The sequence below is a fragment of the Erithacus rubecula genome (assembly GCF_903797595.1).
Source record: "Erithacus rubecula genome assembly, chromosome: 24".
Classification (NCBI taxonomy): Eukaryota; Metazoa; Chordata; class Aves; order Passeriformes; family Muscicapidae; genus Erithacus; species Erithacus rubecula.
The window spans coordinates 1261068-1272644 of record NC_136676.1 but is presented as its reverse complement, the minus strand read 5'-3'; the positions used below and the strand labels follow the sequence as shown (position 1 = coordinate 1272644).

Sequence of the window (11577 nt, the reverse complement as noted above, 5' to 3'; positions counted from 1 at the left end):
AATTGGGGTTTTCCCGGGATTTGGGATTGGGGCTATCCTGGGAATGGGGTTTTCCTGGGATTTGGGATTGGGGTTTTCCCGGGATTTGGGATTGGGGCTATCCTGGGATTGGGGTTTTCCTGGGATTTGGGATTGGGGTTTTCCTGGGATTTGGGTCAGGGCTTTCCTGGGATTTGGGATTGGGGTTTTCCTGGGATTAGGGATTGGATTTTCGTGGGATTATGGATTTGGGCTTTCCCAGGATTTTGGATCAGGGCTTTCCTAGGATTTTGGATCAGAGTTTTCCTGAGATCAGGGCTTTCCTGGAATCAGAGCTTTCCTGGGATCAGGGCTTTCCTGGGATTTTGGATCAGGGCTTTCCCCAGATTAAGGGTTGGATTTTCATGGGATTAGGGATTTGGGCTTTCCCAGGATTTGGGATTGGGGCTTTCCTGGGACTGGGCTTTCCTAGGATCTGGGATCAGGGCTTTCCTGGGATCAGGGCTTTCCTGGGATTGGGTTTTCCCTCGGTTTGAGTCACAGCCTCCCTGGGGCCCCGTGATTGAGCAATGGGGAAAAGCCGAGTCAGCAGAAACGGCGCTGCTGAGTCAGCGCTTCCACCGGGCTGGGGCTGCTTCCCTTTCCTGGGATTTGGGGTTGGGGGATCATAGCACAACCCCACAGGCTGGGCCTGCATTTCCCCCATCCTGGGATTAGGGATTTTGGGATCATGGCTGTTCCTGCATTTTACTGATTTTGGGATCTGTGGGGTGATGCCTGTGCCTGCATTTCCCCTATCCTAGGATCTGGGATTTGGGCATCAGGGCTGTTCCTGTGTTCCTCCCATCCCTGGATTAGGGATTTTGGGATCATGTCTATTCCTGCATTTCCCTGATTTTGCTGTCAGTGGGATCATGGCTATACCTGCATTTTCTCAATCTTGGGATTGGGGCTGTGCCAGCATTTCCCCTATCCTAGGATCTGGGATTTGGGCATCAGGGCTGTTCCTGTGTTCCTCCCATCCCTGGATTAGGGATTTTGGGATCATGTCTATTCCTGCATTTCCCTGATTTTGCTGTCAGTGGGATCATGGCTATACCTGAATTTCCTCAGTCTTGGGTTTGGGGCTGTGCCTGCATTTCCCCACTCCTGGGATTCGGGATTTGTGCGATCACGTTCCCCTGATCTCAGGAATTGTGGGATCAGACCTGCGTCTGCATTTCCCCTGATCTCTGGATTAGGGATTTTGGGATCATGTCTATTCCTGCATTTCCCTGATTCTGAGGTCTGTGGGATCATGGCTATACCTGCATTTCCTCAATCTTGGGATTAGGGCTGTGCCTGCATTTCCCCAGTCCTGAGATTTGGGATTTGGGCATCAGGGCTGTTCCTGTGTTCCTCCCATCTCGGGATTTGGGATTTTGGGATTTTGGCATCATGTCTATTCCTGCATTTCCCGGATTTTGATATCCGCGGGGTCATGGCTATACCTGCATTTCCTCAATCTTGGGATTTGGGATTTGTGGGATTAGGGCTGTGCCTGCATTTCCCCAGTCCTGGGATTTGGGATTTGTGGGATTAGGGCTGTGCCTGCATTTCCCCAGTCCTGGGATTTGGGATTTGTGAGATCACGTTCCCCCGATCTCAGGAACTGTGGGATCAGACCTGCATTTCCCCTATCCCAGGATTTGGGGTTTTGTTGTGGGGCCGTTCCCGCATTCCCCCACCCCGGGGTGTGTGATTTGGGTCCGTGTCCCGCAGGTGCTGCGGCGGCACATCCTGGGCTCCATCGTGCAGAGCGAGCGCAGCTACGTGGATTCCCTGAAGCGCATCCTGCAGGTGGGGCATGCCCGGGGCTGGGGGGTCCCAGTGCCCATCCCGGGTTCCAGCGCCGCCTTCCCGCAGGATTACCGCAAACCCCTGCTGGAGATGGAGCCCAAGGTGCTGAGCGCCCGCAAGTGCCGGCTGGTGTTCTTCCGGCTGAGGGAGATCCTGCAGTGCCACTCCATGTTCCAGATCGCCCTGGCCTCGCGCGTGGCCGAGTGGGACTCCAGCGAGAGGATCGGGGACCTCTTCGTGGCCTCGGTGGGGCAGCTGGGGCTGGCCCCAAATCACCCTGGGATCCCATGAATAAATAACTGGGGATAGCCCCAGTCACCCTGGGATCCCATAAATAAATAACTGGGGATAGCCCCAGTCACCCTGGGATCCCATAAATAAATAACTGGGGCTGGCCCCAAATCACCCTGGGATCCCATGAATAGCTGGGGCTGGCCCCAAATCACCCTGGGATCCCATGAATAGCTGGGGATGGCCCAAATCATCCCTGGGATCCCATAAATAACTGGGGATGGCCCCAAATCACCCTGGGATCCCATGAATAACTGGGGCTGGCCCCAAATCACCCCTGGGATCCCATGAATAGCTGGGGCTGGCCCCGAATCACCCTGGGATCCCATAAATAACTGGGGATGGCCCCAGTCACCCTGGGATCCCATGAATAACCAGGAATGGCCCCAAATCACCCCTGGGATTGCAGCAAAAACTGGGAATGACCCCAGATCACCCTGGGATCCCATAAATAACTGGGGATGGCCCCAATCACCCTGGGATCCCATGAATAACCAGGAATGGCCCCAAATCACCCCTGGGATTGCAGCAAAAACTGGGAATGACCCCAGATCACCCTGGGATCCCATAAATAACTGGGGATGGCCCCAATCACCCTGGGATTGCACAAAAAATGGGAATGACCCCAAATCACACTGGGATCCCATAAATAACTGGGGATGGCCCAAATCACCCTGGGATTGCACAAAAAAATGGGAATGACCCCAAATCACCCCTGGGATTGCAGCAAAAACAGGGAATGGCCCCAAATCACCCTGGGATTCCATGAATAACTGGGGATGGCCCAAATCACCCCTGGGATCCCATGAATAGCTGGGGATGGCCCCAAATCACCCTGGGATCCCATGAATAGCTGGGGATGGCCTCAAATCCCCTGGGATCCCATAAATAACTGGGGATGGCCTCAAATCACCCTGGGATCTCACCAGGGCTGGGGGAGGGTTGGGTTGATGGGACTCCCAGCACTTTGCTCACCCCATTTTTTGGGAATCCCCACACCATTCCCACTGTCCTGTCCTCTCCCAGTTCTCCAAGTCCATGGTGCTTTGGGAGGATAAAAACACCAAACCTCCCCTGGGACTCCACCAGGGATCGGGAATCACCACCAAACATCCCCTGGGATCCCACCATGGATGGGGAGGGTTGGATTGATGGGACACCCCCCCAGCACATTCCCTATCCCATTTTTTGGGAATCCCCACACCATTCCAGCTCTCCCATCCTCTCCCAGTTCTCCAAGTCCATGGTGCTGGACGTCTACAGCGACTACGTCAACAACTTCACCACGGCCATGTCCCTGATCAAGAAGGCCTGTCTGACCAAACCTGCCTTCCTGGACTTCCTCAAGGTCAGAGCAGCCCCTCTGCTGTCCCCAAACTCCCTTTGCTGGGGGCCTTTCCCAATCCCTGTCCTGGTGCTTTGCCCCAGAAGCGGCAGATGGCCAGCGCTGACCGCGTCACGCTCTACGGGCTGATGGTGAAACCCATCCAGAGGTTCCCTCAGTTCATCCTCCTGCTGCAGGTGAGGGACTGAGAGGGGCTGCAGACACTGGGGAGGTTCTGGAGAAGAATATGAGAGGTTCTGGAGACATCAGGGAGGGGCTGGAGACACTGGGGAGGTTCTGTGACATTGGGGAGGTTCTGGAGAAGAATTTGAGAGGTTCTGAGACACTGGGGAGGTTCTGCAGATACTGGGGAGGTTCTGGAGACATCAAGAGGGTTCTGAGACACGGGGAGGTTCTGCAGACACTGGGGAGGTTCTGAGACATTGGGAAGGTTCTGCAGATACTGGGGAGGTTCTGGAGACACCAGGGAGGTTCTGAGACGTTGGGGAGGTTCTGGAGACACCAGGGACATTCTAGAGACATTGGGGTGGTGCTGGAGAAGAATTGGAGAGGTTCTGAGACATTGGGGAGGTTCTGGAGACATGGGGGAGGTTCTGGAGAAGAACTGGAGAGGTTCTGAGACATTGGAGAGGTCCTGGATACATCAGGGATGTTCTGGAGAAGAATTTGAGAGGTTTTGAGACATCAGGGAGGTTCTGGAGACATTGGGGAAGGTTCTGCAGAAGAATTGGAGAAGTTCTGAGACATTGGGGAGGTTCTGAAGACATTGGGGAGTTTCTGGAGGACGTTTAAGAGGTTCTGGAGACATCAGGGGAGTTCTGGAGATGTTGGGGATGTGCTGGAGACACTTGGAAGTTTCTGGAGAAGAATTGGAGAGGTTCTGAGACATTTGGGAGGTTCTGGAGACATCAGGGAGGTTCTGGACAAGGTTCTGGAAAAGGTTTGGAGAGGTTCTGGAGAACAGTTATGGGAGGTGCTGGAGGACGTTTAGGAGGTTCTGGAGAAGGATTGGGGAAGTTCTGGATACATCAGGGAGGTTCTGGACAAGGTTTGGGGAGGTTCTGGAGAACAGTTTTGGGAGGTTCTGGAGAAGACTGTGAGGTTCTAGAAAAGGTTTGGGGAGGATCTGGAGAAGGTTTGGGGAATTTCTGGGAGGTTCTGGAGAAGGATCTGGGAGGTTCTGTAGAAGGTTCTGGGAGATTCTGGAGGAGTATTGGGGAGGTTCTGTAGAAGGTTGGAGGAGGTTCTGGAGGAGGACTGGGGAGGTTCTGCAGGAGGTTCTGGATGGTTCTGGAGGAGGAGTGGGATGGTTCTGTAGAAGATTCTGGGTGGTTCTGGAGAAGCCCCTTTTTGACAGCAGCAGCACAGGGACACACTTTGGGGCTCAGACCCTGGCTGGATTTTGGATCCAGCCAAGGGTGATCCTGCAGTGCTGGTGGCTGGGGCTCCAGGGCTCCCGTGGCGCTGACCCGGTGCTGACCCAGCGCTCCTGGTGCTCCCGGTGCTCCGGATGTTCCCGGTGTTCCCGGTGTTCCCAGTGTTCCCGGTACTCCCGGTGTTCCTGGTGTTCCCTCCAGGACATGCTGAAGAACACTCCCCGTGGCCACGGTGACCGGCTGGCGCTGCAGCTGGCGCTGACCGAGCTGGAGACGCTGGCGGAGAAGCTCAACGAGCAGAAGCGCGTGGCCGACCAGCTGGCAGAGATGCAGCAGCTCAGCAAGAGCATCGGCGACCGCAGCGCCCTCAGCAAGGTGGGACCCTGCACCCTCAGCCTCATCCTCACCTGCATCTTCAGCTGCACCCTCATCCTCGCCTGCACCCTCAGCCTCATCTGCATTCTCGTCCTCATCTTCATCTGCACCCTCACGTGCACCCTCATCTGCACCCTCACCTGCACCCTCACCCTCACCTACATCCTCACTTGCACCCTCACCTTCACCCTCATCCTCACCTGCACCCTCATCTGCACCCTCATCCTCATCCTCACCTGCACCCTTACCTGCACCCTCATCCTCATCCTCAGCTGCATCCTCCTCATCTTCATCCTGCTCCTCATCTGGATCCTCAGCCTTCTCCTCCTCCTCCCGCTCCTCAGCCTCCTCCTCATCTTCCTTATCTTTGTTTTCATCCTCCTCTTCCTTCTCCTCCTCCCCATCCTTGTCCTCCTCCTCACCCACTGGTCAGTCCAGCTCTGTTTGTGCAGTGGTCAGTCTGGCTGTGTTTGTGCAGTGGTCACTGTGGCTGTGTGGTCACTCCCAGCGGTCACTCCCAGTGGTCACTCCCAGTGGTCACTGTGGCTGTGTGGTCACTCTCAGTGGTCACTCCCAGCGGTCACTCCCAGTGGTCACTGTGGCTGTGTGGTCACTCCCAGTGGTCACTCCCAGTGGTCACTCCCAACGGTCACTCCCAGTGGTCACTGTGGCTGTGTGGTCACTCCCAGCGGTCACTCCCAGCGGTCACTGTGGCTGTGTGGTCACTCCCAGCGGTCACTCCCAGCGGTCACTGTGGCTGTGTGGTCACTCCCAGTGGTCACTGTGGCTGTGTGGTCACTCCCAGTGGTCACTCCCAGTGGTCACTCCCAGCGGTCACTCCCAGTGGTCACTGTGGCTGTGTGGTCACTCCCAGTGGTCACTCCCAGCGGTCACTCCCAGTGGTCACTCCCAGCGGTCACTCCCAGCGGTCACTCTCTCTCTCTGGCAGGCTCTGGCGGCGGGGCAGCGGCAGCTGCTGCTGTGTGAGACGCTGACAGAGACGGTGTACGGCGAGCGGGGGCAGCTGCTCAAATCCAAGGAGCGCAAGGTGTTCCTGCTCAGCGACCTGCTGCTGTGCGCCAACGCCAACTTCCGGTACCGCCCCTGCTCATCCTCATCATCCTCATCCTCTCATCTTCCTCATCCTCATCTTCCTCCACATCCACTTCATCCTCTTCCGCCTCCTCCTTCTCATCCTCATCCTTGACATCCTTGCCCTTCCACTTTCCGTTTCCCTTCCCCTTCCCCTTCCCCTTGCTCTTCCTCTTCCTCATCCTCCTCATCATCCTCATTCTCCCTCCACATCCGCCTCTTCCTCATCCTTATTCTCCTTCTCCTCCTCGTCCTCTTCCTCTTCCTCTTCCTCCTCCTCCTGTTCCTCCTCATCCTTGAAATCCTTGCCTTCCCCTTCCCCTTCCCCTTCCCGTTCCTCTTCCTCTTTCCTTTGAGAAAATCCAGATTTTTTGGGGGAAAATCCGCGTTTCTTGGGAAAAATCAATTTTTTGGGTGAAAATCGAGATTTTTTGGTTAACCCAGCTGTTTGGTTAGCCCCAGCTGTTTGGTTAACCCACCTGTTTGGTTAACCCAGCTGTTTGGTTAACCCAGCTGTTTGGTTAGGCCCAGCTGTGTGGTTAACCCCAGCTGTTTGGTTAAGCCCAGCTGTTTGGTTAACCCCAGCTGTGTGGTTAAGCCCAGCTGTTTGGTTAACCCATCTGTGTGGTTAAGCCCATCTGTTTGGTTAAGCCCAGCTGTTTGGTTAGCCCAGCTGTTTGGTTAACCCATCTGTGTGGTTAAGCCCATCTGTGTGGTTAAGCCCATCTGTTTGGTTAAGCCCAGCTGTTTGGTTAGCCCAGCTGTGTGGTTAAGCCCAGCTGTTTGGTTAAGCCCAGCTGTTTGGTTAACCCATCTGTTTGGTTAAGCCCAGCTGTTTGGTTAACCCCGTGCATCTGTTGCTTTGCCGTTAACCCCTTGGCTGCCGCAGGGCGCAGCTGGAGCTGCCCAGCCTGGCGCCGCTCGGGCCCCGCTACGCGCTCAAGTGGAGCTCGGCGCTGCCCCACGTGCAGGTGGTGGAGGTGGGGCAGGACGGCAGCGACAGGGACGGGGCCACCACCGGGGTCACCTCCGGGGTCACCGGGGCCACCACCGGGGCCACCACCGGGGTCAGCGGGGCCAGCGCGGGGCAGCGCCGGCTCGGACACGGCCACGGGCACTCGGCCACCGGCCCGGCTGCGCACAGTGAGTGAGGGCTGGGAGAGGGGGTGAAGGGATTGGGGCTTTAATGGGGTTTGGGGGTTTTTAGGGGATTTGAGGGGTTTGGGGGTTTACAGGGTTTGGGGGTTTAGGGAGTTTTGGGGATTTACAGGGTTTGGGGATTTTTAGTGGGTTTGGGGATTTACAGGGTTTGAGGGTTTTTAGGGGCTTTGGGGGTTTTACAGCGTTTGAGGGTTTTTAGGAGGTTTGGGGGTTTAATGGGGTTTGGGGGTTTAGGGGGTATTGGGGGTTTTACAGGGTTTGGGGGTTTAGGGAGTTTTGGGGATTTACAGGGTTTGGGGATTTTTAGTGGGTTTGGGGATTTACAGGGTTTGAGGGTTTTTAGGGGCTTTGGGGGTTTTACAGCGTTTGAGGGTTTTTAGGAGGTTTGGGGGTTTAATGGGGTTTGGGGGTTTAGGGGGTATTGGGGGTTTTACAGGGTTTGGGGGTTTAGGGAGTTTTGGGGATTTACAGGGTTGGGGATTTTTAGTGGGTTTGGGGATTTACAGGGTTTGAGGGTTTTTAGGGGCTTTGGGGGTTTTACAGCGTTTGAGGGTTTTTAGGAGGTTTGGGGGTTTAATGGGGTTTGGGGGTTTAGGGGGTATTGGGGGTTTTTAGGGGACTTGGGGGTTTTTAGGGGGTTTGGGGTTTTACAGCGTTTAGGAGTTTCTAGGGGGTTTGGGGGTTTAATGGGGTTTGGGGCTATTAGTGGGTATTGGGGGTTTAGGAGGTTTGGGGGTTTAATGGGGTTTGGGGCTACTAGTGGGTATTGGGGGTTTAGGAGGTTTGGGGGTTTAATGGGAATTGGGGGTTTTTAGGGGATTTGGGGTTTGACAGGGTTTGGGGGTTTAATGGGGATTTGGGGGTTTAATGGGGTTTGGGGATTTGGGGGTGTTGGGGGTTTTTAGGGGTTTGGGGGTTTTTAGGGTGTTTGGGATTTTACAGGGTTTGGGGGTTTTTAGGGGGTTTGGGGGTTTTAGGGAGTTTGGGGTTTTTAGGGGGGTTGGGGTTTTAATGGGGTTTGGGGGTTTTTAGGGGATTTGGGTTTTTTTGAGGAGTTTGGGGGATTTGAGGGGGTTTCACCCCTCTGTGATTCCCCATCCAGGGGGTGTTTGGTGCTGCTGGCTGGCGGGCTGGGCTCCCTCTCTGACACCCCCTTTCCCCAGACAAGGTGTACCTGGGCCCCCCGCGGCTCTTCCAGGAGCTGCAGGACCTGCAGAAGGACCTGGCGGTGGTGGAGCAGATCACGCTGCTCGTCAGCACCTTGCACGGAACCTACCAGGTACCGCCCGGGGGCGGGGGAGAGGGGATGGGGATGGGATAGAGGGAATGGGGCCGGGAGAGCGGGGATGGGGCAGGGAGGGTGGGGATGGGGATGGGGATGGGGATGGGGATGGGGATGGGGATGGGGATGGGGACAGGGATGGGAACGGGGCAGGGATGAGGCCGGAGTGCAGATGAGGATGGGGATAGGAGCACGGGAATGGGGCCGGGAAAGTGGGAATGGGGATGGGAGAGTGGGGATGGGGCAGGGAGTGCAGTAATGAGGATGGGGATGGGACAGAGGGGATGGGATGGGAGAGTGGGGATGGGGATAGGGCAGGGAGTGTGGGAATGGGGATGGGGATGGAGATGGGGATGGGGATGGGGATGGGGATGGGAGTGGGGATGGGGATGGGGATGGGGATGGGGATGGGGATGGGAGAGAGGGGATGGGGCCGGACGTGGAGATGGGGATGGGAGGGTGGGGATGGGGATGGGGTCGGGAATGTGGGGATGGGGATGGGGCAAGGAGGGCGGGGATGGGGTCAGGAATGTGGGGTTTGGAATCATCCTGGCTCGGGGGGACTGCTGGCCACAGCTCTGGCTGGGATTTGGGATGATTCTGGCTCTGGGGAACGATTCCTGGGAGCGCCAGGCACAGCTCTGGCTGGGATTTGGGATTGTCCCAGTTATGGGGGACCCTTCCTGGGAGCTCGGGTGGGATTTGGCATCATCCCATCCCTGGGGGAACACTGGGTACAGTTCTGGGTGGGATTTGGGATGATCCCAGCCCTGTGGGACCATTCCCTCAATGCTGGGTAGGATTTGGGGTGATGTGTGGCCGTTCTGGTGTCCCCAGAACCTGAACATGGCCGTGGCCCAGGACTGGTGCCTGGCCCTGCAGAGGATGATGAAGGTGAAGGAGGAGGAAATCCACTCGGCCAACAAGTGCCGGCTGCGGCTGCTGCTGCCCGGGAAACCCGACAAGTGAGGGCAGCAGGGGGGAGGGGTGGAGGAGGAAGATCAGTATGAAGATGGTGAGGAGGAGGAGGATGAGGAAGATGTGGAGGAGAATGAGGAGAGGGAGGAGGAGGATGAAGATGATGAGGAGGAGGAGAAGGAAAAAGAAGAGAAGGAGGAGAAGGGTGAAGATGATGAGGAAGAGAATGGGGATGAGGAGGAGGATGAGGAAGAGCCAGATGAAGGTGATGAGGAGGAAGAGGATAAAGAGCAGGATGAAGAGGATGAGGAGGATAAGGATGGGGAGGAGCAGGAGGAGGATGAAGAGCAGGATGAAGAGGATGTGAAGGAGGAGGATGAGGGTGGAGAGGGGATGGCAGTGAGGGTGCTGCAGTGAGGTTGAGGGTGCTGGGTGAGGATGATGAGGATGAGGAGGATGAAGGCGGGGAGGGAGTGGCAGTGAGGGTGCTGCACTGAGGCTGGGGGTGCTGGGTGAGGATGATGATGAGGATGAGGAGGATGAAGGCGGGGAGGGAGTGGCAGTGAGGGTGCTGCACTGAGGCTGGGGGTGCTGGGTGAGGATGATGAGGAGGATGAGGAGGATGAAGGAGGGGAGGGGGTGGCAGTGAGGATGCTGCAGTGAGGCTGAGGGTGCTGGGTGAGGATAATGAGGAGGATGAAGGAGGGGAGGGGGGGAGGGGGTGGCAGTGAGGGTGCTGCAGTGAGGCTGGGGGTGCTGGGTGAGGATGATGAGGAGCACACAGCCGAGGCTGAAGGCGCTGTCCTGCAGGTCGGGGCGCCCCATCAGTGTCATGGTGGTGTTCATCACCCCCAGCCCCCTGAGCAAGATCTGCTGGGTGAACCGGCTGCACCTGGCCAAGATCGGCCTGCGTGAGTGCGGGATGGGAATGGGACTGGGAATGGGGGAACTGGGGGAACTGGGAATGGGAATGGGAATGGGAATGGGAATGGGAATGGGAATGGGACTGGGACTGGGACTGGGACTGGGACTGGGACTGGGAATGGGACTGGGAATGGGAATGGGACTGGGAATGGGAATGGGATTGGGAATGGGAATGGGAATGGGAATGGGAATGGGAATGGGAATAGGGCTGGGAATGGAAATGGGAATGGGAATGGGATTGGGACTGGGACTGGGAATGGGACTGGGAATGGGACTGGGAATGGGAATGGGGATGGGAATGGGAATGGGATTGGGACTGGGACTGGGACTGGGACTGGGACTGGGACTGGGACTGGGACTGGGAATGGGAATGGGACTGGGAATGGGAATAGGAATGGGTCTGGGGAATGGGAATGGGAATGGGACTGGGGATGGGACTGGGGGAACTGGGACTGGGGGAACTGGGAATGGGGGTGGAGGAGCCCTGGGAGGAGGTTTAGGAGGTTCTGGAGGAGATTTGGGAGGTTCTGGAGGTTTGGGAAGGTTTAGGGGAGGTTTAGGGAATGTTGAGGAGGTGCTGGAGAAGGTTTTGGGAGGTTTTGGAGGTTTGGGAACTTTGTGGAAAAGGTTTTGGGAGGTTTGGGGAAGGTTTGGGATGTTTTTGGAGAAGGTTTGGGAGTTTGGAAGATCCTGGAGAAGGTCTGGGAGGTTTTGGAGGTTTGGGACCTTTTGGAGTTTGGAGAGCTTTTGGAGGTTTAGGAAGTTTTGGGGAAGATTGGGGAAGTTCTGGAGGAGGTTTGGGAGGTTCAAGTTTGGGAAGGTTCTGTGAGTTTGGCAGGTATTGGAGAAGTTTTGGGGAGGGTTTGGAAAATATTTGGGAAGTTTGGGAGAAGGTTGGGGGAGTTCTGGGAGTTTGGGAGGTTCTGGAGGAGGTTGGGGAATTGCTGGGAATTGTCACTTCCAGCTCTGCCTTTGGGATTTGCTGGAATCTGGCT

General features: G+C 56.3%; 2 protein-coding genes across 2 annotated transcripts in view; one reads left to right on the top strand and one right to left on the bottom strand.

Annotated features, from left to right (window-relative positions):
* Positions 1-11577, bottom strand: part of PAX7 (paired box 7) — a gene marked incomplete at its 3' end in the record, with an annotated part of 223924 nt that overhangs the window by 25848 nt on the left and 186499 nt on the right.
* ARHGEF10L (Rho guanine nucleotide exchange factor 10 like) overlaps positions 1-11577 on the top strand; it is a gene marked incomplete at its 5' end in the record, with an annotated part of 40452 nt that overhangs the window by 15105 nt on the left and 13770 nt on the right. Inside the window, 10 exons of the mRNA XM_079326164.1 lie at positions 1628-1818; positions 1885-2064; positions 3341-3457; positions 3538-3630; positions 5032-5205; positions 6155-6300; positions 7187-7440; positions 8622-8737; positions 9578-9705; positions 10469-10569. Of these exons, the coding sequence (XP_079182290.1) occupies positions 1628-1818; positions 1885-2064; positions 3341-3457; positions 3538-3630; positions 5032-5205; positions 6155-6300; positions 7187-7440; positions 8622-8737; positions 9578-9705; positions 10469-10569 (1500 nt within the window). The remainder of the gene's footprint in view (positions 1-1627; positions 1819-1884; positions 2065-3340; positions 3458-3537; positions 3631-5031; positions 5206-6154; positions 6301-7186; positions 7441-8621; positions 8738-9577; positions 9706-10468; positions 10570-11577) is intronic.